Source organism: Myiozetetes cayanensis, unplaced genomic scaffold (assembly GCF_022539395.1).
Source record: "Myiozetetes cayanensis isolate MyiCay16 unplaced genomic scaffold, myiCay2020 scf13, whole genome shotgun sequence".
In the NCBI taxonomy this organism is placed as follows: Eukaryota; Metazoa; Chordata; class Aves; order Passeriformes; family Tyrannidae; genus Myiozetetes; species Myiozetetes cayanensis.
In genome coordinates, this window is record NW_026086937.1 from 11,271,744 (window position 1) to 11,298,724 (window position 26,981).

At 40.7% G+C, this 26,981-nt stretch overlaps 2 protein-coding genes across 4 annotated transcripts in view; both read left to right on the top strand.

Annotated features, from left to right (window-relative positions):
* ATP13A3 (ATPase 13A3) overlaps positions 1-15,233 on the top strand; it is a 62,375-nt gene extending 47,142 nt beyond the window's left edge. For all 3 annotated transcript variants that reach the window (XM_050308021.1, XM_050308019.1, XM_050308020.1), the window contains 11 exons: positions 27-106; positions 770-812; positions 902-1,011; positions 1,868-1,964; positions 2,671-2,743; positions 3,573-3,750; positions 4,416-4,603; positions 5,031-5,119; positions 5,298-5,378; positions 9,073-9,162; positions 10,629-15,233. In XM_050308021.1, coding sequence (XP_050163978.1) covers positions 27-106; positions 770-812; positions 902-1,011; positions 1,868-1,964; positions 2,671-2,743; positions 3,573-3,750; positions 4,416-4,603; positions 5,031-5,119; positions 5,298-5,378; positions 9,073-9,162; positions 10,629-10,826 — 1,227 coding nt within the window. In that variant the 3' untranslated portion in view covers positions 10,827-15,233. The remainder of the gene's footprint in view (positions 1-26; positions 107-769; positions 813-901; positions 1,012-1,867; positions 1,965-2,670; positions 2,744-3,572; positions 3,751-4,415; positions 4,604-5,030; positions 5,120-5,297; positions 5,379-9,072; positions 9,163-10,628) is intronic.
* A 4,628-nt stretch (positions 15,234-19,861) lies between these two features.
* Positions 19,862-22,791, top strand: GP5 (glycoprotein V platelet). Its single transcript, XM_050308022.1, has one exon. It carries the CDS (start codon positions 19,887-19,889, stop codon positions 21,810-21,812), a length of 1,926 nt encoding a protein of 641 aa, XP_050163979.1. The 5' UTR covers positions 19,862-19,886; the 3' UTR covers positions 21,813-22,791.
* Positions 22,792-26,981: the final 4,190 nt, after the last annotated feature.

The following is a 26,981-nucleotide window of genomic DNA, read 5'->3' on the forward strand; positions in this document are numbered from 1 at the left end:
GAGATAAGAAATCTTCTGTCTTCCAGCTTGTGTTACATGGCACTGTGTTTGCCCGCATGGCGCCTGATCAGAAAACTCAGTTGGTGGAAGCTTTACAAAATGTAGAGTAAGTATTTGCTTAAGCATAGAAAGTGGGAGGGTTGACAGTGTTTGTGTGATAGGAGACAAAAGTTTTGCATGCTGCTAGCTGTTCTGCCAGAAGAAAAAGGTTGGGCTAATAGAACTAACAGAATTTCCTTGTGTTGGTAAATCAACCTATTAGCAGAGTAAGAATGAGAGTAGTACCATCTGCTGGCTAGTTGGGAAAGTTTCACACTGCTCATTAAGTTTTAAATGAGGAATATGGGCATAAACTGACTAGCATCTTGTAAATGCAATTGCTTGGTTTAATAAACAAACCCATCAAATGTCTTCTGTGTATTACAGAAGTGTTATCGGGATGACTTCCGTTCACATTGGTCAGTATATGACTGTGTTGGTGTTGGGCCTTGCAGTTCTGAAGTGCCTTTGCCTAGGGCAAAGATGCTTTAGACCGCCTTGGGATGACAGAGGGCTAATTAAACCATTATTGGTTTGACTGGCCTGCCATAGTCATGTTACTTTTCTGTCTACTTGCTTATATTTATAATGGCAACAGTAATTGTTTTCAACATTAATAATCACCCATTGTTATGCAAACCCTGAATAACTCACAACAATATAGAAGTATTTAATGAAATAAGCTAAAGGTACCATGGTTAGAGAATGCTGATGTCTTTGGTTTTTACAGTTACTATGTGGGCATGTGTGGAGATGGAGCAAATGACTGTGGCGTAAGTATATTTTCATTTTCCATACAGTTCAGTTTTTTTCAGCTGAAAGCAAGTTTTATAATGGTCTCTATTTCAATGTTTACTGGCAGGCGCTAAAGAGGGCACATGGTGGTATATCTCTGTCTGAACTTGAGGCTTCTGTGGCATCACCATTCACTTCCAGGACACCCAGTATTTCCTGCGTGCCAAAGCTGATCAGGTAATGCCACTTAACTGTGAACTGAAATGCATCTATGGAACTCATTGTGCATACCCTGGGTTAGTATATGTTTGATGCTGTAGGAGGCCAGTTTGAATTAAAGAACAAGCCACGCATTTCTAGTGATTCTGTTTCTTTACTGAAAGTACTCTGAGCAAAGACTTGTCATAGCGTGATTTAATATTTTGTTATAAACTCCTTTGCCCATGTACAGTTAATATTTCAGAGCATGAGTGAGCTTCTACACATTAGTCTTTAAATTTATGTCTTAGTGACTACACTAGTTTCCATAAAGGCTGTAATTGCAGCAGTAAAATTCTTCAGATAATTGCTCAGCACCATACAAAGTAGCATACTAATTTTCTAAAGAGGGTTTGACCAATTTTTGACTCTAGAATTTGAAGTTAGGTAATGATTTTGGATAAAGGTCAGCCAAAGAAAAATCTAGAAGTCTGTGTGGAACTAATGAAGTAATGCATTATCAGAAACATTTCTGAAGTCAGCAGCTCTGTGGCTGACTGCATTTTCATTCAATCCATGTAGTAAACTAATGCTTCATAAATGCTTTTGCAAACAAACCTTTTTAAAACCTTTAAAACCTCTGTTGGAAAACCACATGAAGTCCAAAGAAGACTGAGGTAAGGTGGTGGTAGCTCACTTCAGAAGACATGCTCACAACTTTGATGTTGATGGAAGTGTACTTACTGTTCTGACTCTAATTTCTCTGTATTTCTGCAGCCTAATGTCCCTCAAAGGGTTTGCTGGTGTGTTTAATTGCAGCTAACATTTTGCTGGACAGAATTTAACTGCTTGCACAGAAAGCTTTGTAGTTACATGATTGCATCTGTTTTGACAGGGAAGGCCGTGCTGCTTTAATAACTTCCTTCTGTGTATTTAAATTCATGGCATTATACAGCATTATCCAGTACATCAGTGTTACTCTGCTATATTCTGTAAGTATTCTCTAAGTGCTTAAGCAGTGTCAGCATAGTTCAGAGATTTGAAATTGATAGGTACTTCATACAAATTGTTGCAAGTCTCTTTGAGTACAAGACATGCATTCTAAAACTATATTTGGACTAAATGTATTGTTAGTATTTGGGGTTTTTTTCATATTAACTGTACAAAGTATATTGGAGTACATATTTAGGAAAGAAATTTCAAGCATTGAATTAGGAGGGGAGGGAAGTGAAATGCAGTATTTCCTCTTAATATAATTGAATTCAGAATATGGCATGTGGTAGAAATCCTGTATTTTAATTTGTATTCTGGGTAAATGAAAGGTACAGATTATTAAGGGACCTCAGAAGTGGAAAATTTGACAGCTACATGAACTACATAGTAATGTTATGATGTTTAGAGAACTGCAAGCCTAAGTTATCGTTTCATTGTAAGATTCACTTATATAAGTTTGATTACAAACAAATTACAATTACAAATAACTTATGCATCTTGAAAAGGAAGTTGTTTCGTACCTTGATACTTCAGGAATTGTTCTGTGAATTGTAGAATACTCAGGACTCCTGCAGGTAAAGGAAGCCAGTTTGACAAGAGACTGTCTTGTTTATAGAGTAAAATTTAAAGAATTCAGGCCATAAGAGTGTCACTGTAAATTTTTCTTGGTGTGAAGCAAGTATTTCACTTGTGATTTTTCTCTAGATCCTGAGCAATTTGGGAGATTTCCAGTTTCTCTTCATTGATTTAGCAATCATTTTGGTGGTTGTCTTCACTAGTAAGTATTGTGCTGAATTACCATTGCTTGCTTCTGTGAACCAGTTTTTGCTTGGTCAGATTTTCTTTAATATCTAATTACATGTTGTTTGAGTGAGCACTGTGACATACAGTGAAGATGTTATGACTACTACAGTATATACATTAATAAAACCCTAACCACCACTGCATACTAAACTAGATTAATCTGAAATTAGTGAAATGTCCTCATACAAGAAGCAGGTTGTGGGCATGATCTTAGAGAAATAGTTCTTCACAGTACAGGAAGTCGTCAGTCTTTACTGATATGATGAAGCTGTTCTTAGAATCAAGCCAGGAGTTGTTCCAATATCATCTTTCTCAAAAGTTTTGATTTCTTGCATTTTTAGTTGAACTTCTGTCCACGAAATGTTATACTCTAAATTTTACCTAGTGAAGCATTTTGATTCCATGTATGGAATGCCTTGCACTCAGTTCACTGGCTAACAGTAGAATTCCATTTTCAAGTTTAATAGAAACCTATTCTTTGAAGCAATGGCAGTCCAAAAGTGAGGAGACAAGCTGTAAGTCCTTGTGCCAGACAAAGGGAATTTGGCCAGACTCTACTAATTCCTAAAGTCTCATGGCTACTGTTGTCCCCTGCTATGCTGTGCTGCTGGGGAACCAGCCTGTAGAAGGCACTGTGGCATTATTTTGGCGCTGCGTAATCTTTTCAAGGTGGTTTCATGTTTGCAGTTCTGGACTAATTTTTGAAGTGATGTCATGAGCAAGCCATTCTAATTCCACAGAATGTGAACAGGGTAACTCTTGAAAACCATAATGATGTCATTTGTTTTTCATTCTCTTTGCAGTGAGTCTGAACCCTGCTTGGACAGAACTTGTTGCGCGAAGGCCTCCGTCAGGTCTTATCTCAGGTCCACTTCTGTGTTCCGTTTTGTCTCAGATCATCATCTGCCTTGCTTTCCAAACCATTGGGTTTTTTTGGGTCAAACAGCAGTCCTGGTATGAACCTTGGACAGAGGACTCTGAGTAAGTGTTTCAGTGGCTCTGAAGGATACAGTAGTGATTGGAAAGCTATAAGCAATAGTTACTCTCCCTTGCCCCCTCCTTGAAAATAAAGCTTCTGTGTGGCAGCTTGTTACTCTGATGATTTTTTAAGCATACTGATAACATGAGAGTTGCCCAGTGGCTGAAAAACAAAATTGTGTCAGACCTTGCTAGACAGCAAGGTCTAAAGACTCCTCAACTTTGGGACCATTGAGATAGAAATTAGAAATTAATGGTTCAGATCTATTTTAATTCTTTTATAATATATAAAGCTTTGTTTTCCTGTTAGAGTTACAGTAAATCAAGTTTGTATTTTTGAAAGTGAAGAGGTATTTTAAGGTTTTTTAATGTTTTTTTTAGACTGCAATGTTTTCTTAACTGTCTTCAAAGTCTATCTATGGTGATAGTTATAAACAGTCCATGTAGCAAATGTACAAGCTGCCAGCATAAAAGAACTCAGAGCTCTGAATTCGCAAAAATTGTTGCCTCCCTGCCGCAGTTTTAAGTCTCACTATCTGTAATATGGTCTCAGGGAGAAGCTTTTTTTGCCACTGTTGCAATTTGTTCTGTCATTTCACCTTTGTAAGTAAGTAGGCCTTTTTGCATTTTTTCCGTAACTCAGTATTTAATGGGTTTTTATATTGTAGTGCATGTAACGTACTGGACATCATGAACAACAGCTCTGCACGCCATGGGAATGAGACTCTTCATGATGAACATTACATTAAAAATTACGAAAACACAACTTTGTTTTTTATATCCAGCTTTCAGTACCTCATAGTGGCAATTGTTTTTTCTAAAGGAAAGCCCTTCAGACAACCATGCTACAAAAATTGTAAGTCCTTTCTTAGTATATAGTTCCAAATAAAACTCTCAAGTGACTGTGCTCTTGATTACAATTCAGTTCTGACACTTCAGCAGCAGTACTGTTGCTAAGAGAACACAATGCAGTTATCCTCTGATAATCAGAGCTGGAAATATTAAACTGTATGGAGGAATTTGTGTTAATACTTGCTTTGTTTGTAGAAATATATGTGTATATATTTTCAACTCCACAAGTAAGCCAGTGAGAGAGTGAGGCCTTCTGTCTCTTTATGGCTATCAGAACGACTAGTATATTGCCAAAATTTGCCTGGAAGGGGTTTAGAGGGAGAAAAGAGGTTATTTCCAGGAAGTAATGAACCCATGATACATGGAAAAACTGCCTAAAACTCTGATTGTGGGATAGTCCCATTAAAATATTTTTTTTTCTTCTTTTGCAGTTCTGTTTGTTATATCTGTGATAGTTCTTTATGTCTTCATATTTTTCATCATGTTGCATCCTCTAGAATCTATTGATGCATTTCTTGAGGTAAGAGTCTGCTTCCTGGGATAACTGATTGGCTGCTTTTGGGGCAAGCGTGATCCCTTTAGAGCTGTAACTTCACATCCCTGGGTGGGGAAGCGAGAATTTATAACTCTGAGCCTGTTGTGAATGTGTGTTTACTTGACATGTGATTTACTGACCTCTGGCAACTTTTTTTTCTCAGCTCGTGTGTGTGCCATATGAGTGGCGCCTAAAGATTCTCAGCATCGTTATCATCAATGCAATTGTATCTGTGCTGGTGGAGGTAAGAAATTCAAATGGAGAAAATGCTTCTCTGTTAAATATGCATATATATCTTTTGTTTAGATCTCTCTTCACAGTATATGCCAGTGTAGTGGCTGCTGTTTTCTTGTTAAGTGTGTATTTCTAAAAACGGCCTTGTAGACTAGATTTGAGGTGTCAAGGTTTTCTGTGTTAAAAGCATAATTTTAAAACCTTTTTTTGTTAAATAAAAAAAAGGGGGAGAGGAGTTGAAAGACTTGACAGTTCAATTATTTCATAGCAAAATATTTATTTCATAGAACATTTTTTATTTATTTTATTTATTTGCTGCGTTACTTCAGAATAATAACATACCAAAGAATTACATAAAATCCTTAGGGGAACCCACCTTCATTCATTTAGATAATACGCATAGCTTATTTTTCAGAATAATGCATATCTGTGTAACTTGTTCATCTGATATGATCAAAATTCAGAAGAAGCAGAGATATTCATGCAGGTCTGCTTTTTCCATCCATGAGCTTGTCCAAAACCAGTCAGTCTGGATTTTGACCTCTTCTGCTGTAATTCCGTAGAGTGCAGAAACATGCCCTACCCTTCATCCAGGACCCCATTGTTGTTTCCAAGAATCAAAGTTTGACAGTAAATGTTCCAGGAGAAGTCTGGATTCACAGTCAGTCGTTTATTCCTGTGTTAAGTTCTTCTCCCCGTTACACTGATGCTTCATTTCCAACCTGAATACGTTTGGGTTTTGGTTGCAATCATTAGTCACTTTTTTCCCTGCACAATGACAAAGGCTTCCAGCAATATCTAATGCTTGCACACTACAATTACCTGTTTTTATTGTATAGTATTTTCCACAGTTTCTAGTCAGTATTTCCATTACTGTGTGAGGGATTGCTATTAAGGTAACCAGCATGCTTGCTTGGATCGTACCATTTTGGCCTTTGAAGAGTACTACAGCATTAATATTCTTTTCAATTGACAATTTTCCCCCCTTTTATTTGTTAAGTTAAATCAAACAAAGGTTTTTTTTTATAATTGAATCAAAATTATCACAGCTTTGTGTTTAAAATGTTGTTCCAAATAGAATTTGCAATATATGCTATTATGTTGCTGCCTATTGGAACATATTTCTCAGTGTTTTCATGTGACAGCTGACACCTTTTCCAAAACATGGCAGTAGTTATTAATTTTCTTGGCCTTTTTCTTGTTAACAAGTTTATCCACACCTAAAGCTCCTGTGCCTTTCTTACATTGTCCTATAGCTACTCTAACCCTGCTTGTGATGTTTTCCTTTATGCCTTTTCATTCTTTAATTTTTCTTTATTAGTAAACTCTCAGGAGTTTTTTTTTGTCCTCCTTTTTATTTGTGAAAAGTTAAATTTTATGTATATTGCTGTCTTTGCCACTGAAACAAAAGTTATTCTGGAGCTGCAGAAGCATGGCTTTTTTTGTCTTCTGATAATTTTAGAACAAGCCTCCTAGATAGAAATATTTTTCCTATTCAATTTCAATTTTCAGTGCAGTCATAAATATTACTGAGAGAAATAAACTTACCTTCTGCTGAAAATTTTCTGTGTTCTGTAGGTGATCTTTCTAACTTTTATAGAACCTGGTGTTGTTTCGGTTCTGGAAGTGTAAGGGCTCCAGTAGAAAGTCAGTGTGTCAATCCACTTATCAGCATGTGCCTCTTGAGGACAAATTGTTCTCCGCTGATTTAAATTAATTTTTAAGATTCCACTCCTCAGCCTTTTTGGTTGCCACATCAGTCTGTAAACTTGTGAATTTCTACTAAGCATCACGTAAGCAATGTAATTATTGCAGAGTGTTTGCTTTCACCCAGTATTTCCTATGCAGGTCTGGGTTAGCATCTTCCAACACTTTAATCACTTAACTCATTACCAAAACTCCTGGGGTGATTTGTCACATTTCTTTTTTAAACACACTTGCCTATTTATCTTGTTGCTGGTACTTCAGTAATAAAATAGAAGTGCCTAGAGTTTTCTTGATGTGAAGTGTTTGAACTGTTATGCTTTGTCTTAAAATCAGTTTCTTCCACTTCCACTGTTAGTTGAATGCTTTGTTTAGGCAGATAAGTTGTCTTACTGTACAGCATGTGTCCAACAGAAGTGTTGTCTCACGATTCTCAAATCCCAAGCATTGTTTTACGATACACACTTCACCTTCCATAACTTCAGTCCACCTCTTGAACTGCATTTGCCCAACTCCAGCAATATTACTCAAGCTCCCTGGAAGCTTTTCATGTGCCAGCTCCCTGGTCCTATGTGTTGTGTAGAAATTGCAGGCAATTTAATTCCTTCACTTCCAGTGTAGCTTATTGTCTTTCCTTGTGTGCCTGGCTGGATTTTCTGCTCCCTATGCTTTTCACTACAGACTTACTTGGTCTGAGTATATTCTGACTATCTGGGAGAGGCCACTGGTGGCATCTCCTTCCATCTTTTAACAAGGTACTCTGTGTATATATATCACCTCGAGTTTGTTCTGCGGAGACTAATCCTTTAGTAATTGCCTCTTTAAGTGTCTCATAAGAGATACAGGAGGGATTGTATCTATCTTCTTTGGCCACACTTACCAGTTTGATGCTTTTGTGTCAGGCTACAATCATATGTGGTTTTGTCACTGCTTCTACAACAGGAATAATTTCTGACTGTGGTTGTCCCAAAAAAACCTTTCTGAAATGCTCTGTAAAGCTTTGCTCCTTCCATATGGGTGCCAGACTAGGTTCACAAAACATGCAGATTCTTTCTACCAGATGACAGAAAATACTGCACAACAAAGGCAGATCCTAGCAGCTGCTGTTCCTCCTTACCCCTGATGCCTGGTGTAAACATACTTTAACCATACTGGCTTCAAGAATGAACATCTAACAAGCTGAAGATTTGTTGGCAAATGCTTTATAAAAGCACTATCAAACTCTGGTATATTACAAAATCATAAGTGCTATAAAATCTGTTAAAAAAGTCTGAGTAGTCAGCTCCCCATTTGCATTGGCAGAGGTTAGTCAGATGTTAGAAATGCAATCTATCCCAGGATCAGAGTTGTAGGCTCAAGGCTATGGAAGGTACAGGTTCACACTTGTGTTGTCAGATTTGCTTGAAGCTCTGTAGTCTGCCCATGCAGCTGTATGAGAATAACCAAATGTACTGAACATACTGTTCAAGTTCTGCCCTCTTAAAATCTGGAATGACGCCTACTGAATTCCTTCATTCCCGCTGGTGTCTCAGCTTTGCCACCCCACCGCTGCTTTTCTGGGAATGTCACTGCTCTTAAAACAGACTACGAACAAAGCATAGCTCCAGCATGAAGTACACAGTAATGTTAATGGGGAAACTGGTTTATGGGTTAACTGCTTTAAACACTTATGTCTGTGATGTTTCACAGGGTTTTTTAGAGTATTGAAACATACTAAGGGTGTGTATTTATGGTTTTTACCATATGTTTTTTACCAAAAGTTTTGATCATTGTTGCTATTGATTTATAGTACATATTCATATCCTTAAATCTCATGTGAGCACTTTAAGAATGAAAATGTTTGTCACGTAAGTACCAACAAGTAGTGCAAACTCTGTTTTGCTTTGCACTGAATTAGTTATGCCTAACACACTATTTCAGGTTTTATTTGTAATGTGCACACTAACAACAAATGATCATTAGTTTCTTTAATTCTTCCCGCTCGCTGTAATGTCTCACAGAATGTCCTCCTTGATATGATCCTTTGGAAGGTTGTGTTCAATCGAGACAAACAAGGAGAATATCGCCTCACCATACCCCAACCACCCCAGGTTGGAGATGAGTATTTTGCTGTTGTCATTTGAGTGCATGTGGATTGATCTGGTTTTGTCTCTTAATGATCTATAAGTGTCTGTTGCCTTATCTTAAGCTTAAGTCTGCTTAAATAAGATTTCTGTTACTAGAATATTAAAAGTAAAGGCTTCTGGGTTTATATTTTTCTCCTTAGTGACACAGTTTAGTCTGTGTACGAGAACTGTGAAGCAAACCTAGAGGGTTGCTTTTAAGACTTTTCTCACTTTATCTTCAGTTTGCCCATTAGCAGATTTTATTTGTGTTGTCACAAATTAGTGTGCTAGGACTGGGAACATCTTGATTTGTTTGAAGCAATTAAATTGAACTAAAATTAGTTTGGTTTAGAGCTGTAGGTCATTGAGAGCAGTCATTGTTGGCATATACAAATGAAACAAAACAATGGCAAATGAAAGTACATTATTACTACTTCGGATGGTTTAGGAGACTGAAAGATTCTTCAGGTGACCATGAATTTTGCTCTGGTCTGCCTCTCTGCTGTTAGTTCATGAAGGAAATCTATGTGAATCCCATAAAAACGAGCTTTACTTTAAGCCTGTTGGCTTATTACTTTTGTCTGATTGTACATTTGTGCTTGCTAAAATTACAATGGTTTATTTCTCAGCACTAAATTTTATCAAATGTATTCGGATTTACATTTGTCCTTTTGAGGCTGTTGAAGAACAAATTGCTTTATGTTCACTGAAGAATGGAAACTGTGCTTAAAGGCTCATGTTCACAAATTGATAGAAATCTATCATGATGAAAACTATAGAATTGTATCTCCATTAAAATGTCAACCCTGCAATCTGTAGGTGCTCTCTGAGACAAGAGAGGGGTTCACTCTCAGGAATGAGGAATGGTGTTTCTCTTCCCCAGCTGGCTGGGTTACATGCATTAAGACTGGGAGAGAAAAAATAGGAAGGAAAACTTAAGTTCAGTAATTTGTGTCCATTTTAATAACTATTAATACCTGCAGTGCTTGAGTTTCACAGTATCAGCAAGTTAAATTCTGCTACTTTTCTCTGGCTGGCTGCCTTCTGTTTAAAAATTCATTGCTGAAGAAGTGTTTTGAGACTCTGGGAATTTGCTTTTTCTAGACCAGACTTTTATTCTCCATTAGTAAAATCATTTAATATTCCCTGTTCTACCTGTGATAATTGAAACTGTTATAAAATACGCATAAAAGCTGGTGGTGGTCTTAGATATTATGATAATGCAGAATACATGTTTTTAATTAATGTTTTTTAAACGTCATGGCTACCATAGTATAGAAGAGATGACACAAAAGAGAAGTTTCTGTACTACAGGTCCAATGTGACAATGAAATAGTAAATTAGAGACTTATATTAAGTGTGTTTCTTCTAGTGATTTACTGTATTGTTAGTTATGTGTTTGGGTTTTTTCCCTACAGTAATCCAGTTTTCAAATCTGTTCACTTCTGCAGGAGGCTGTGGACCGCTGTGGAGTCTATTTCCTCTCTTCCCTGTTTGGCTGTAGAGAGAAGACACCAAAAGCCAAGTATATGCACCTAGCTCAGGAACTGCGATTTGATCCAGAATGGCCACCAAAACCCAGGACAACAACAGAAGCAAAAGTACCATCCCAAGAGAATGGTTCATATCAAATCATCACTGTAACATAGCAGTGGATCTTGGTGGCATGTATTTTTAGTAGTATGCAGAAGAATGTAATTTTAAGGCTTTATTTGAAATTGCAGTGTGCTAAATGTCAAATTCTAATGCAGATATTTCCAACTGGTTTGTCTCTCTGAATACAAAATTCAGAGCCAGACATCTTATGGTTATACATTTTAAAAATGTAGGTTACCTTAGGCAGAACAAAAATGATTGTGTTTCCTTCCTTCATATTCCTTCTTTCAAATTTCATTGTTCCTGAATGAGATGCGTTTGAAGGTTTAAACTGCAGGGCAGTTAAAACAGATTCACATTATTTGCCTGGAGTATCTTAATCATTGTTCTAACCTGCTTACCTGGGCACATGTTCATGTAAACCCTATGATATAATGGTTTCCTTGTTGTACTAGAGGTACTTTGTCATGCTTTTGGGTTTTTTGGTGTTTGTTTTTTGTTTGGTTGGTTGTTTTCTTTGTTTTTGGGCTGTTTTTTTTATCCTGACTGATGAAAAGCTTTGTGCCTCAGAACGGTTCTAAAGTTTCGATGTGTGTACCTCTTAAGTTTGTCCGTATTGATAAGGAGTGTTTCCAAGTGTAATGTTTGGGGTTTCAGTTCAATTCTTTAGTCTGCCACAGCAGAATTCAGAATGCTGTAGAAGCAATATGCTCTGCCCTTAAGAAGAAAGCACACTGCTTTCAAGTGGGTTCTTGCTAGGAGTTTTCTAGCTAACCCCAAGGAAGGGAGGTGGCCTCTAGACAAGGAGGCATTTGGCTACACCCTAAAGTTTTTGGAGGAGGAAGGCTGGAGAATCTAAATACTTTCTTCTATGTCATGTTTTATTACATTTAGCTATGCATTTCTCCGTAGACCTTGCTTTTTCTAGCAGAAGGGTTGGATTATCCTTGGTGGACCATGTTTTGTTTGTAAGTCTCAAGATAATTTTCCTATGTACCTTGAAGTAGTAAGGCCAGAGTTACTGCTTCAGGGGAAATGGGAGTTGGGAGGAGGTCGATTTTCACATGCCCCTGGGGTTTGTGCACATTAAGAACATGGCACTTCAAAGAGTCTGCCAGTGACTTAAGCGCTATATGTAGCTGTATGAAACAAAATTAAGACAAAATTGAGCTAAAATCTGTCTTGCTGCAGAACTATAAGGCTTAAGTAGATTTTATTTATTAAAAAAATATATTAAAAAAAAAAAGCTTGAAAGCTTGCATCGCCACTAATGTTGCTTAAGCACTTGGGGTAGCCATATATCATTTTGCCATGAGGCAGTATCAGAACACAATACCACTAGAAAAATAGGTCTGCAAAGATGTAGAGGCAGGCATCATTTTCACTTGCAAGGCTTAAAACTTCTGGAGTTTTTGTTTGTTTTTTTTTTAAACACAAATTACTTTTCCAAACAATCGACAACTTTGTAAATGTTTAGAAAAGTCTTCTTTAGTGTCTTTGGGAAGATGATAAATATTGAGTCTTGATCTTCTGTTTTGACCAGATGCAACTGACTGGTCCAGACACCTCCAAGCTTTGGGACAGGATCTGGGATGTGAAGAAGTCACAATTCTGTAGAGATATTTAGAGAAGGAAGTCAGGTTCTTTAGAATAGTTGTGGAATGAGGGCCCCAAACTCACTGGCTGTCTGGATTGTTTTGAAATGTGTGTATTCTGATGATGGAATTTGAGGTTTTGATGTTATGGATTTTTTTTCCCTTGGGTTGTCTTGTTGCTTTTGTTTTTCTGTGTTTTTTTTTTTTTTTTTTTTTTTTTGGTTTTTTTTTTTTTTTTTTTTGTTTTTGTTTTGTTTTTTTGTTTTTTTTTTTTTTTTCTTCTGAAATTCCTGTGGAGACAATTCCATTCCAGCCTTGTTTTAATGAGTGGAATTTTTCAGATCAGACCTAATTCCCTTGTGCTGTTCCGTAAGGCAGTGTGGACAGTGTCCCTGCTGCTCTTAGAATCATTAAGGTCAGAAAAGACCTTTAAGATCATCAAGTCCAGCTGTAAACCATGTTATTGTCAGTTGTCAATCATGTTATGGTTTCTGCAGTGTTAAACATACTGTGCCAACAGGGAATTTAAAAGTGGTGCTAAATGGTTTGGAAGACCTTTTCCTAGAACTTGGAGGTTGAAGTTACTAGAACTTGCTCCTCAGAAATAGTATGCATGGTGTACTATCTCCAGTCCAGCTGTCAGCTCTTCCTGATTTTTTGTTGTTGTTTTTGAGGAGTGGAGCGGGAGGAAAGGGGAAGTGGTTTTCTTAGCATTCATTCAACAGGACAATGTTCTTATTATCCTGGCTTCTTAAGGTCATAAACATCGAACAACATTGGTAGCTTTTAAGGGGTCTGCTGTTGTGGACTTGGATAAACTTATCAGTAATGAACTTGAATCAGCTGACTAATTTCTGCCAATGTTGATTTTACAAAATCTTTGTAGCATGGAATAACTGATGAAGAATAAATCTTAGCTGCATAAGTAGTATTCAAATTAAAGAAAAATAATATTTTAGTTGAAAAACGTTGTGAAGCTATGCATCTTGGACCTGGGAGCTGTGACTTATCCTTAAACGCATAAGCTTCTGCTTTCCATTTCATTGACCATTTTAGATTTGCTGTTCCATGAGAAGTCAAAGAAAATATTTGTGTCTTTCCCTTTTATATGCTTTTGCTTAATACTTTCTCTAATCTGATAAATTCTCTTGGCTTGTTTGGTTTCTGAAGTTTTCCAGTCTTATTCAGTTTATTAGACTTACCTAGAAAGCGAGGAAGAAACAGCTTGTTAAGGTGGACTTGTCTTCAGAGAACATTATAGGAAACTCTTACTAAAACTGAAATTGCCAAGTGTGTCTCAGTTGAGTGACTAATGGGTCATGAGCACAGTAAACTTGGATGTTTTGCAAATGGGAGCTGTTTTCCTCAAGGTCTGCGTTCAGGGTTGGTAAATGTTCCTGAGGTTGCATGCTTGAGCTCTGACGCTTGGTCAGAAATAATAAATCAGCTTTTTTGAGAATCATTCTTCTTGTTGCAAGTTCAACCACAAAATAAGCTTTTGCATTTTCTGCAATTATTGGGATTTATGCCTTCCTGCCCAAGAGCTGAGTTTGACCACCTATAATTTTTCTCATTTTGAGCAGTTTAGTTTTTCTGGTTTTCAGAAATGCAGCAAATTAGATCTGCACTAGTGTATTCAGTTTCTGTTTTGAAGTAAGGAAATTCATTTTGTAGTGAAAAAATCTCTTCTAGTGTTCATCTTGGAAGTCTAAATTCAGGTGAACAGACCAATTTAGTGAGCTCCACTAGATACTGGGTAGACATTTTCTTCCTGCTGTATATTTTGGCCTTATGTTGAGGAGTTTGATTTATTATTAAATTATTTGTGTATGCAGACTTTAATCTGTACGTATTTTATTTTGATGTATTAGGATTTGTAAATATTACTGATTTTTAAATATTATTTATGCACATACTTAAAGGACTGGTCTATCCAGAAGAGCAATTGCTAAATAATAAATGTTACTTTTTAGAAATAAATTGCAAAATCATGAAATTGTATATCCCTCAGGGTTATTTTTAAAGTTTTTTTTCTTTTCCCTTCAGATTCAATTAGCAGTAACTCTAGTTTCATGTACCATAGAACTAAATCTACTGTAAAAAGAAAGTGCTGCAAATAATGCTTGAGTAGAAGCAGCTAAAACACCCACAGAACTGACTGTCCATATTCATTGTAACTTCAAATTGGAAACGCCTACTGTTGCACTTTTAAAAAGTTGTTGGATTTTTAATTCTATTTATTTTTTTTCTTTCTTCATGGAGGTTGTGCTGAACAGTCATCCCAAATTGGGTAAATAATCCTGTACTGTGTATGTATATACAGTATAATACTAAACAGATGTGGAGTCATTTTTATGCTACAAATTTTTAATGCTTATGTTGGTCATCGCAAAATGAACTCAAGTCCTGTAGGATTTCTCCCATGAAATTCTGAATTGTAAACTTAGGTTTTTGTATGTCTGAGGGAAAGCTGTGGGGTTTTGACAATTTTTAGAGTCTTGAATATGTTAATTTTATACAGTAAAGCTTCAGGTTTTTAAAACTATTTTCAACAAACTGCAGCTTGTTTAATAATTATGTGAACCAGAAACTACTCAGTTTGTCATGAATTCCTCAAGCCTAACACAGATTAAAATGTTCATCATTTCAGCACTCTCTAGAAGCTCAGCTTCCTTTTTATGTTTAGATTTGAAATGATACTACATCTTCGTATTTAAAATCTGTATTGCTGCTCTAGAATGGTACCCTGTTGTCAAGAGGCATACATAAATAACTGTACAATAGAATTGTAAATAGACTTGTAAATCATTTTTGTGACTGAAGCTCTTTGAAAATAAAATTAAAATGAACAGATATTTTAACTCCTTTCATTAGTTCCATGAAATTGTTTTTAATTATTCTGTATAGAATTAGATCCAAAGCTCGGTGAAGAGCACAGACTTACACCCACTGATGTCGTAGGTATCTTGTTCAGCAGCTCTGTATTTTTTGAAGGTGGGGATGGAGAAGTTTGCATGCTGTGTGTCAGTGTTCCGCAGTGCAGTCTTACTGACCATAGTTTTTATCTGGTGGTTAATAAGAGCTGTTTTAAAACCAGACCTTGTACATGTGATAGCAACTTGTTTCCACCTTCCATTATTCAAATGTTCCTTCTGTTCTTTGACATGTAGGAGGCGATCTTGAAAAGACTCTTGCGCAAATGCTCCTGGTTGTGGGCTGTCACTGTTGTCATGGTCATTTTCAGAAAAATCACATGGAAATTAAGAAATCTTTTCCATTTTTGGGCTCACCTTCCATTAAAACATTCATTATTTTAAACTTGAAGACAAGATACTTGAAATACCTGGTTACTTAATAACAAAAACTTAATCTTTCAATTTCAAGCTACTATTTTTGAAACTTAGCTTTTTGAAACTTCCCTTTTCTCTTTCAGGAGCCCCTGGTGGTCTAGGGGTAAAGGCGCCGCGCTATCACCGCCGAGACCCGGGTTCGATTCCCGGTCAGGGCCACTCCCGGGCAGGTGGGGCTCGTTAGCCCTTAAAGGCAACCCACCTACGTCCTAAGGACCTCACTGTCACCGTCCAAGCTCGCTTGGCCCCGGCAGATGAACCTTAGGATTAAAGGGTGGGCTCAGTTCCGCGCACACTGTGTCTCACCTAAAAAAATCCAATGCGCAGGCTGGAAGGTGGAAAGACCTTCCCCGGATCTTCGCTCGCGAAGACTGGCCATTATTTTCTCTTTCAGAATCTTTCAGGCTCTAGGTTTTGTTGGCCTGTCACTCCAGAAGACTCTGAGGAAAAACAGAAACCAAATGTGTGTACCTTGGAATGCTTAGCCAAAGCATTAAGTAAAAAAAATTTAATTCCTTTCTGAAATTGCTTTGACTCCAATCCCGCAAGAAAGTAAAAGAGCAGTTTTGTGAAGGTACAATCACTTGGTTGTTTAAAGTGGATGTGTCCACATCTTTAAAACCTAATGCATCTGTATAGCAGACTGTGGTGAAACTGTCTAACAAATTTGAAATTTCTGACAGTTTGCATGGAAATGCAGATTTCTGACTTCACCAGATTTGCAGTGGGTTGGCTGAAGCCCATACTCCAATATCAATGACAAAAGAAGCTACAGATGGTTTTTGTGCTGTTGGGCATGTGACTTAAAACTTTCTCCCGTTCTGTGAGAGGCCTCAAAATGTACTTTTGGAGTTGCATACAACCTCTGGAAGTTGGTTGCTTGCATAACTAATTGTAGGCAAAAATCTGCTCTGAAGCTTAAAATATTCTTTGGCTTTTCCCAGTAGTTGGGCAAATATGGGTGAAAGTGCTATCTAGAGGATGCGTTTTGCTGGTTTACTTCCCATTTAAAGTGCAGAGTCATGGTGAAGCCTGATTGCCTGCTATGCTCCTAGTAAGTTCCTCATAAAGGGAGATAAGCTTCTAAGATACAGCTCAAAATTCCTTTCTCATGCTTGTATGACTTTAGGAACTTGGAAGAAGGTAAAAAAGGTAAGCACCCACTGTAAGTGATACATGTGCTCAGTGTTCTCTGAAACTAAGTTCAAAACTGATTTGAGACTTTTAATATAGTAGCAGTATTCATGTGTTGCTTCTGGCATCCTTTTGTCGTTTTGAGAAACATTAAGGGTGGCAGAAAGGGAAAGAGGCTGTAGATCAGAACGTGGTAAATGACCAGCCAGGCTGGTGCCCTTTCTGGAATGCCAGGTATCTCTTGTGAGGGTTTGAGAAAATTCTCATACATGGGCATGTATAGTTAGGACCTTTGTTGTGGGTATTACTGTATTCTGTATTGTTAAAATCTTCAATTTTGGAAATCTAAATATTTCTTAAAAAAACACCATCAGCAGCTCTCAGTGTTTGAGACCCATACAATTATCCAGTTGTGCCAGTCACACATGCTTGTGGCATTCAACTCTTGCAAAGAATTTCTACCATTTCATTGTTTGTAAAAACTAGCACTTCTGAGCTCTAACCTTGTCTTGTTGTATACTCCTACCTTTTGTTATGAGACCAGAAAAACAGACATCAAGAGTAGCCTATTTCTTATTTTACAGACTCTGGCCTGTAGTTACACCCTCTGAGGGACCTGCATTTGCAGTCTATAGCATAACAGTTTCAGGGGTTTCTCCTGTTTGGTTCTCTATATCCTTAATTCTCTTGTCTCACTTAATTTTGTAGTTCTACTGTGGTCTTGGGTTGAGTTGGTGCAGGTTGAGATGCCAGTCAGGGCTTGAAACAGAAATTTCTTGGTCTTTTTCTGCATAGAAGGTGCTGCTCATGGGTCTTGGCTGGGTTACAAGTTTATTGAGGTAAAAGCATCACTAGTTTTTGAGAGAGTCAGTTTGGAGGGTGGAGATTACTAGGAGAGTGAGATTCTCTGGAAGATTCTTGTTTGACATGGAAAAAGACCTTTGGAACAGTGAGATCTTGTGCTCTCTTTTTGTGATGCACATCTCATTCAGTGAGCTGTGGAAGGCCCAGTAAGATCTTGTTTTGTGGCTGGTAGTTGATACCACTGGATGCCCTGTCCTTCCCTTCCTGATGAAGGGATGCAGATTTTACCAGACTTCAGTACTGTGGACCTAAACAACATTTTTTTAAGTTTGGAGTTTTTTTTAAGCACTCCCTTTTGATTTTTTTTTTTTTAAATGCAGCAGCTGCTTTGGATCTGCAGCTGTTTCAGGTCTGTGTGGTGTGGTATGTTCTTGTCGGCAGTTCAGGTGCACAAGAAGCTCTGCTATTCCTCTTGACTTAAGTGACGGGAGTTGTACCCATGTCTGTCTGTGGGGTTGGTATGAGAGACCTTTGTCCTTGCCCTTGGCAAAGAGTATGTTGGGATGGAGTCCTCCTCTCCCACAGTATTCCTGATGCAGAAAACAGCTATTTCAGTTATGTCTGTGGAAGTTGTCTAGCTATTCCAACTGTCCCAGCTGCTGCTTATCCTGCTGCTCAGGCAGGTGCTTGACATCCAGGTTTATGATGCACTTGGACTTCTTGATTTCACTAAGGAAGTATTTCTAGACTGTGGATTTCTGTTTAACTTGGTCTTTTAAATATTACTGTTTATAGCTACAGTGATTGCTTTCCTGTTCCTCTTTTTGTCTGGAAATCTGTATAACTCTCCAGTGTTGTGGTATGTTTCATGCAGATCCACCTGTATTGCTACAACTTTCTATTTAACTTCATGGCACTTCTCTCATTTCACTGTTTTTTTTAATACCAGGGATAACTTGGAGTTGCATTAAGCTGTTGAAATGAGACTTGTTGGTTATCAGAGGCTCACTACTGTCCTGTGCCACGTGGGCTCTTGTGTGTTATTGAAGGCTATGTCAAAAATAGCCTGTTGCTTCTTGTGTGTTCTTGGGCTGTTCCAAGAAGCGATCACTTGAAAATGCTGAGACATGATTTAACTGAACTGTGCTGTTTTGATTTTGCCACTTAAAATACAGGACGCCCTTTTTACCTCCATTGTCTGTTTTTGCAGGTTAAACTTTATTTTTAAACCTCAGATAACCTACAGTAGAAAAACACTGTGGGTGCAGGACCTTTTGATAATTTTTAAAAAGACTTTCTGAGGAACGCTGAGTGGATAGGAACGGGGGAAGCCCAGAGCAGAGGCTTTTTCCTTTTACCCCTTGCTCCAAGGGGGGGAATGCTCCCCCCCTGGTTCTCCCACCCCGTGGCGCCTCATGGCCTTCCAGAGGGACCACGGGGCTGACAGCCAGGCAGGAGAGATGCAGGCAGAGAGCTTTATTGATCTGACAACAGCTTAAGTACCTTTTGGAGGGATCACAAGGTGACCACTGGGAAGTCAGGAGGTGTTACAAACAACCAATGATGATAAAGGGTTAACAGCCAATAGATGAGTTTCTCGTTATCTCTCAGACATTCCACAGGTACAGTGAGGTATTTTGGGAAGAAGAAAGGTTACACAAAGGTTTAGGATCACCATCTTGGACACATGGTCAATTTAACAATATTACAAGCTCCTACATTCTTTTATATGTAGCAGATTTACCCCAACAACTTTCTGCTTGTAATTTAGTATAATGTACTAAACCTTGTCTCTAGTGGAAAGTGTCCTTCCCTGTCCATGGTTGGAACTAAATTATCCTTAAGGTCCCTTCCAACCCAAAATCACCTGTTCTGTGATTTTGTAACGCTTTTCTCTTCAAATAAATACATATCTTATGACTACTTAGAGTTTCATCATGCTTTATATGCTTTCATTATACTTGACTAGAACAAATATAAACAAGGAATACTTGATTTACAAAAGACCTTTATCTGTACTTCTCAGTATAAGCTGAGCAGCTTATAAATATTTGCAGTAACAGAGATTTTGAAGTTTGCTTTCAAACCAAGAGAAAATTTGCACACATTTGCAGGTTTTCTGATATAATCGCACATCTTTGTGAGTTGCTAAGTTATTAAATACCTATCATCAAATGCTGCCTCTCTCTTATCTCTTGTAACAGCTAATGTTTCTGGCACTTCAACAAGGATGTTGGTGTTCCGTTTGACACTGATGATCAAGCTTTTCTTCCAGTTGGATGCATCAGTTTGTCCTGAGAAGTGTGACTGCTCTTCAAAAAATGCAATTCATTGCTCTGGTCCCTACATAAAAGACCTGGAATCTTTAAATCTGCCTTGCAACATGACACAAATCCACATAATGAACACTAATGTGCCGTACTTGCAGGATGTTTTTTCTAGGATGGTGGAACTTCAGCATCTCATCTTGTCTTCAAACAAGATCTCTCTAGTTTCACCAATGGCTTTTAAAGGCTTGAGAAGTCTGAAAGTCCTCACACTGCTAGATAATAAGCTTGTTGAGCTTCCTCCAGAAGTGTTTGATGACATGGTGCAGCTTCAGCAATTGATCATCGAAAGTAACAGGTTGAAATCCATCGAGGAAAATCTGTTTGACAAACTAGCTAGTTTGGAAGAACTTTATTTGAACAAAAACCAACTAACAGCACTTCCCAGTGATGTGCTGAAGAATCTTATCAAACTCAAAGTACTGAACTTGTCAAGAAATTACTTAGCAGCACTGCCTAGAAATATATTCAGTGCATTAACCAGGCTTGAGAAGCTGATGCTGTATTTTAACAGGCTGTCTTCAATAGAGTCTGGTATGTTTGATAACCTGACAGAGCTGCAGGAACTCTTCCTGCATTGCAATAACATCCAGTCCATTGCCCCTGATGCATTTCATTCTCTTCACAAACTGAGACGCCTGACACTCTCCAGAAACAAGCTCGAGGTTTTGCCTTCTGGGCTTTTTTTGCACTTGCATGACCTGTGTAAACTGACCTTATACAGAAACCCACTGAAGTCACTTCCAGAAGTATTGTTTGGAGAAATGAGGCATCTTGGTAGCCTGTGGCTGTATCACACAAAGCTCTCAACAATACCAGACTTTGTGTTCAGTAACTTGACAAATTTAGAGCTTCTTGTGCTGAGTTTTAATCCAGAGCTTACAGTTCTTCCTAGGAATGTATTCAGTGGCCTGAATGAACTTCGAGGCCTTTCTCTGCATACAAATAATATTTCCAGTTTGCCAGAGGGCATATTTCTGAATCTTCAGAAACTGCAGAATGTTTCCCTCTTTGATACAAGGCTTGAGGTTCTTCCTAGAAACCTATTTCATAGTCTCAAGCACCTCCAAAAGGTTTACCTGAATAGTACTAAGCTGCAGGCTCTTCCTGCAGACTTCTTTGCTGCTTTACCTGAGCTGCAAGAAGTTGTTCTTGACGGCAACCCTTGGAAATGTGATTGCCAAATTCTTGGCTTCCGAGAGTGGCTCCAAAAGAGCATGGAAATAGTTAAAGATGTGCCATCTCTAATGTGCCACAGCCCGCTGGCACTGCAGAATATTTCTCTTGTGGCTCTAACCATCGATGACCCAAAGTGCCTGCCAACCACAGCCATTACGTATCAGACATTCAGCTCAACTTATTCCCAGACCTTGACGTCTCCTGTGATGGAGCACTTCACATCATCTTGGGAGATTTCTGTAACAGCAGTGTTTGACATGGGAAGCAGCACACCCACATCAGTTCCTCCTGAAACTCCAGGTTTTACCTACTCCCATGTTGAAGATTTTGAACAGCCTGGGTTTCGTTTCTCAGATGTTCCAATACAAACTTCTCCCAGCGTCATAGCACGAACTGACAGTGTCAGAGGAACAGATTTAACTACTCTTGTCTGGCGGGATGAGTTGCCAGCCCACAGAAGTGCTAAACCCTATTTTAATACCAGAATTGCTTATTGCCAGCTATTCTTGTGCCTTCACAGTTTGATTTTAGCACTCCAGACCGTAACCATTGTGCTCAGTCTGTATGTAATGGGTAAAACCAGGCAACTCTTGCACCCCAGAAGTACTCTTGCTCAGCCTGCAGTACTGATAAGATTGTTAAGAAGATAAAGCATACTAGCCCAAGAGAGGATTAGAAGCATTGCCTTGGATGCAATTTGAGCAGTTGATACTTGATTCAGATCTGGATTACAAATCTTCATAGCAAGGACCATAAAGACCTTGTCTTTACAGCATAATGAAAATGTGCTTTTACGTACATCACAGTTTTTGCCAGAAGTGGCTGTAATCACTGTACATTGCTGCAGCACCAGGTGCAGGAACCCAGAGGGAGAGCTGAAAGTGCCTGTGGTCACCTCTACATGTCCTTTGTGCTGTTTCCTGCTTTGGCCCTCAGCCCTGTCCCTGCTGGATACTGCTGACTGTCCTCGTGGTCACACTGCTCCGGTGGAGTGGCATCAACATAGGGAGCTCTGCACAGGAACATGGCTTTAACTGTGCTTCAGAGAGTGCCCAAAGTACTCCAAATGCTCTTATGCCTTATACTGCCTGTAATGTTTTGTCTCCTTATTGAGAAAACAAATGGTATTTTTGGGAGGAGATGTTGGGAAAGACCTTTTAGCAGTGGGAGTGTGGGTGGAATGGTACAGTGCAAGTGTCTTAGCTTTTGCTCTCTGTTCTCAGCCCCTTTCCAGGATGTGGCATGAGGAAGGGGTACCATTTAAAGCTAACAGCAGAGGAAGATGCTGAGATAGGAAGTATAATCAACGTATTTTATTGTTTGTTGGGGGGGGTGGGGGTTGGAAAATTTGTAAAGTTACTATAACTCTGAATTTTAAGTAAACACTTTTGTTCTTAAACTTTGGCCAGTGGTCTGAAAAAGCAATCTTGAAACTGGAATAACAGGCAGATTCCCAGACTGAGGCTGGGCTCCACAGGAAGGTGTTAGATTGAGAGCTGGTCTTGACTGAGGTGGGAGAGAAAGGCAGGGTCTCTCCTGGGCTCGGCTAGCCAAACAGGCGTGCAGCCAAGTGGCAGGGAGCCTGCCTGAACTGAGGGCCCTGAAGTGTCACCACCATTTTGAAGCTGACTGGCGAACATACACAACTCCATCAGCTTGGAGTGTGCAGAAGCATTTTCAGTCTGGCTATTTTTTACCTTATTACTTAGTGCTACTCCCTGACTTCCAGGCCTTGCAAGTGTTGATATGCAAAGGCAACTATGAGGCAATAATGTGAGGTTTGGTCTTTATACCAAAATGCTTATTATTATTTGGATTATATAAATACTTTAGTTTGTAAGTAGACTGGTAGCTGTCAGACTGCCTGTGCTTTGGTAGCTCTTGGATTTAACTATTAGCTTTTTATCCTAATTATGTGACTTAGCTTGTTCTTAAAAGCTCTGATGTTGTGCTTAAAAACCTTTGGATGTGGTTCCCTGGCTACTTGGACCAGAGAGCCTGTACTCCAGGATTCCTTTTTTAGTTGTACTGACTTTCTAACTATTGAGGGCTTTCCTGGATGGCCTTAAAATGGTACAATACAGACCTGAGGTGAAGAAAGCTTGCATTTCCTGCAGATTTGTGGCTGGTTCTCTTCTGTGTGTTACTCTAGGCAGTGAGAATAAAGTATTACTGCTTTGTGTCAGGGCATTCTGCTGCTGGGCTTGAGTTCCTCTTCCAGGCTGTGAAAGGAGGTAATGTGACTCTGTGGTGTGAAATGACCATTGTCTTGCTGTGAGGTTTAACAAAATTTAGTAAGCCTGGATAAATGGAAGTTAGAACCATCTCTAAAGAAGCAGAAATGCCAGTCACTACAGCTGGTGCAAAGCAAACTGTGACTGGATTCAGAAAACAGATGGTCCAGAATTTTTATTGCAATACATTTGAGAGAAGAACAAAACCAAGAGGATGCTGTCTTGGTGGTGGCTCTGGGTGGTTGCATGCTGGTGTTCAAAAGGAAACAGTTGTTACAAATTTAGGTTCTTGCTGGACAGCTGTAATGACCACTTAGTGTTGTGTCAGCTCCAGCACTGTCATATGGTGCCACGCAGGCATCTGCTTCCAGCAGCAGGAGATCAGTATAATCAGGACTAGCAAGGAAATGGTTCTACAAGCCATGCTGGTGATCATTCTTCTTGGAGAAGGAAGTGTTCTCCTGGCTCCAGGCATGCACAGTATCTGATTTCTAAGGAAAAGCACCTGTTTGCTCGCCATGTGGGTGTAGGATACCCTGATGTCTGACCTTGAGGAGGGCTGTGGGGCAGCACCAGCTGCTGTTTTTCTGAACCCTCCTCTGGCCACCCCAGCCCTTCAGAGAGGCCAGCTGGGCCCCCACGCTGCTCCTTGGCTCCCACATGAAGTCAGTGAACTCCAGCTCTGGTACGTGCGGGCTCTGGCAGGCGGCTGCATACAGGCAAGTTTTAAGAGGAGGATGATTCCTCTTCACATGCTGTCATCGGGCTTTCCCCATGCTTGAGCCAGACGGGGAAGTGAAGTCATCAGGAAACAAAAGGCTGGAGCAATGAGTGCCTGGGGTGTTTTACTAACTCTTCCTCTGAAGTGTCCTGTTTTGATTGCCTGTGATTCATTGTCTCTTGCCCAGCAGAGCTCAGCCCTTCCTGAAAAATTCCCTGGCCTGAAAAATCTAAGGATATCCTTATTTGTACCCTATCTCTGTTCTTCCCGGAGAAGGAAAAAGGTCAGCATGGGGCAGCTGTGGCAGGCAGAAAGGTAGCAGGGGGTTCTTGGGGAAACTGCAGCTGCTCTTCAGACCCTCTCTGGGCAGCCTTGCCTGGCTGCTGCCTCAAGGCACTAATCCCTTGCCATTGAATGGGCAAGGTTTTTCTCTGTCCCTACAGCCCAGGCCTCCATGATCTACTGCCCAGCCTTTGCCACCAGGAGACAGTGGGCTGGAAGAGCTGGAGGTACCTAATCCCTGGTTCAGCGGGTCCTGGCTACTGGGGAGAGGGTGACTGCAAAGCCCATCTGCATACAGTGGCTGTATTTAGGAAATCCAGGAGCAGTGGGAGCTCTGAACTGTCCTGTGCCAAGTCATGGGAGTATGCACTGTGTTTCCAGCCTGATGTCACTACAAAAGCCATTCTGCTTTGCTTGTCTTAAGTGCTGGCAGCTCTGCCTGTTTCCCAGCCACTGCAGGATCCTTCTAAGCCATCCTTTGCTTGTGTCCCTGGTGTCCCTGTCCTTTCCATCTCACCTCTGTTCCTGTGAGCCCAGGAACTGCTGGAGGGCCCTTGCCACTGCTTGCAGAGGGCAGTGAGCTCAGGCAGTTGCCTGGGAAATGCAGCTCAGCCCTCCAGCACTCAGCAGCAGGATCAGAGCCTGCACCTTGGATCTTCCCTCTCCTGGTGACAAAGAGAAGCTGGGTGATGGCAGGTGTGCTTGGAGAAGTCACTCAGCAGTGCTTTAGGGGTTCGTGTGACTGCTGGCTTAGAGGCAGGAGCCCTGGGAATTCCTGCCTGACATTACGGAACATTGACTGTGTCTCCTCCAGGCCTTTGACCAGCAGGTCTTGCCTGGGACTGCTGATTCGGCAGCCCTGATATCGGAGCATTTCCTATGGATAACAGAGGAGCGGGGAGGAGATGCAGCCAAAGGCACATACCCTCTGGACAAGGCTGGAGCTGTGAGTGTTTACAGACTCTCACAAGAGTCAGGGGCCCTGAAGCTCCTGCTTTGTCCCTTCTAGGAACGGACAAGCTAAGGAGGTGTCATGCTTCCATTTTTGTAACCAAGGTCTGGATCCCCATTCCCTTCTCTTCTGGGTGTTTATGAATGGATAAACCCTGGCACAGCCTCTTGCTTGGGCCATAGGGTGCCAGTCCCACTTCACTTTAGGGTGAGGGGCTGCTGTTCCAGCAGCACCCAGAGCCATCCCCTACTGCTCCCCCACTGGGCTCAGCCTCTCTTGTGCAATCTCTGCTGTAGGACTGATGTGCCAGGCTTCCAGCTGTATCTTTATGTCTCTCTCGGTGGAAAAAGCTTGGGGCAGAGAGCCAGTGATGGCTGGCAGCAGTTCTGCAGCCTGCTGAACGCTCCTCTGCTGTCTTCCCCTGGGGAGAGATAGGGTCCCTTCCCCCTACGGATGTTGGGAAGAGGTCCCTGGGACCCTTGCTGGTGCCTGGAGGGGCTTTACAGAGATGGATAATAAAGTGAAGCTGGTCCAGCAAACACCTCACAGTGCACGAGCCCCACACCATCGCCTCCTGCTCCAGCCGGTCCTTCCCCCCTCTCCCAGAGCCTATCGGACAAGTTCTTTCCACTTCGGATTATCTCTCCAGGCAGACTTGGCTTTGAGCCCCACATTCCTTCCAGCCTAGTGCTGCCCTGAGCCTGCGCCAAGCCCTGCGTGATTCTGCTCTCGCTCGGGCCAGGGCCTGGAGGAGATGGTTCTGCTGGTGGGGTGAGCCCCACTAGTGCTGAGATCCTAAATACCATTTCCCTTGAGCTCCAGGAGGGTTGTGGTGTGCCTGATGCTGGTGGTTGGATGGAGGTTATCCTGATGGCCATCCCTGTGACCATCCTGGAGGGACCAGGGCTGCTACTCCCTCCCAAAGCTCCCATTTTGCATAAACACTTTCCCAGGGAAGGCAGGATGTCCCCAGCCCTTGGGGCAGATGCAGAGAGGGCATCATCTGGCCCTGCATTCCCTGAGCAGAAGGCTGAACATGCCACTGGGGTTGGATCATTGCCTCTATTGAGGAGCTCTCTGGTTTGGGTTCCTCAAGGGATTAGGGTGGGCACAGGGTGAGGTAGGGGCTACTGGTGCTTCTCTAAGGGGTAGGGGGGCCAGAGCACCAGTCCCTGAGGGACTGATGCCCCTTTCCTCACCCCTCAGCTCTGGCTTGAGCCTGTGGGTCCTGCTGCAGGGCTCAGACCCAGAGGTGTTCCACTATGCTGGAACATGGGAAGGATCCCCTCCGTGGCCCCTAGCCCAGCCCTCCACCCTCTCCTCCACTTCAGCAGAATTTGGCCTGCTGCCCCAGGCCAGCTCTGTGAGCACCAGGGGCCAACATGGGGATTTCTTGTAACAGGGCTGACACTTTGCAGCAGTGTAAAGTAACCTGGGGGGATCCCAGCACTGCACTGTGGGAGGTGGTGGGGCCTGGGGATGTTCCATCCCACCAAGGGTGCCAATTCATCCAGGAGCTAGAGGTGTGCAGGGAGCAGGGGCTGATGGGGGAGCGGGGGCTGTGGGGACTGGATGAGTGTGCTCAGCTGCTTGGCAGATGAACAATGCGCTCTCCCAGCCAAGCCCACAA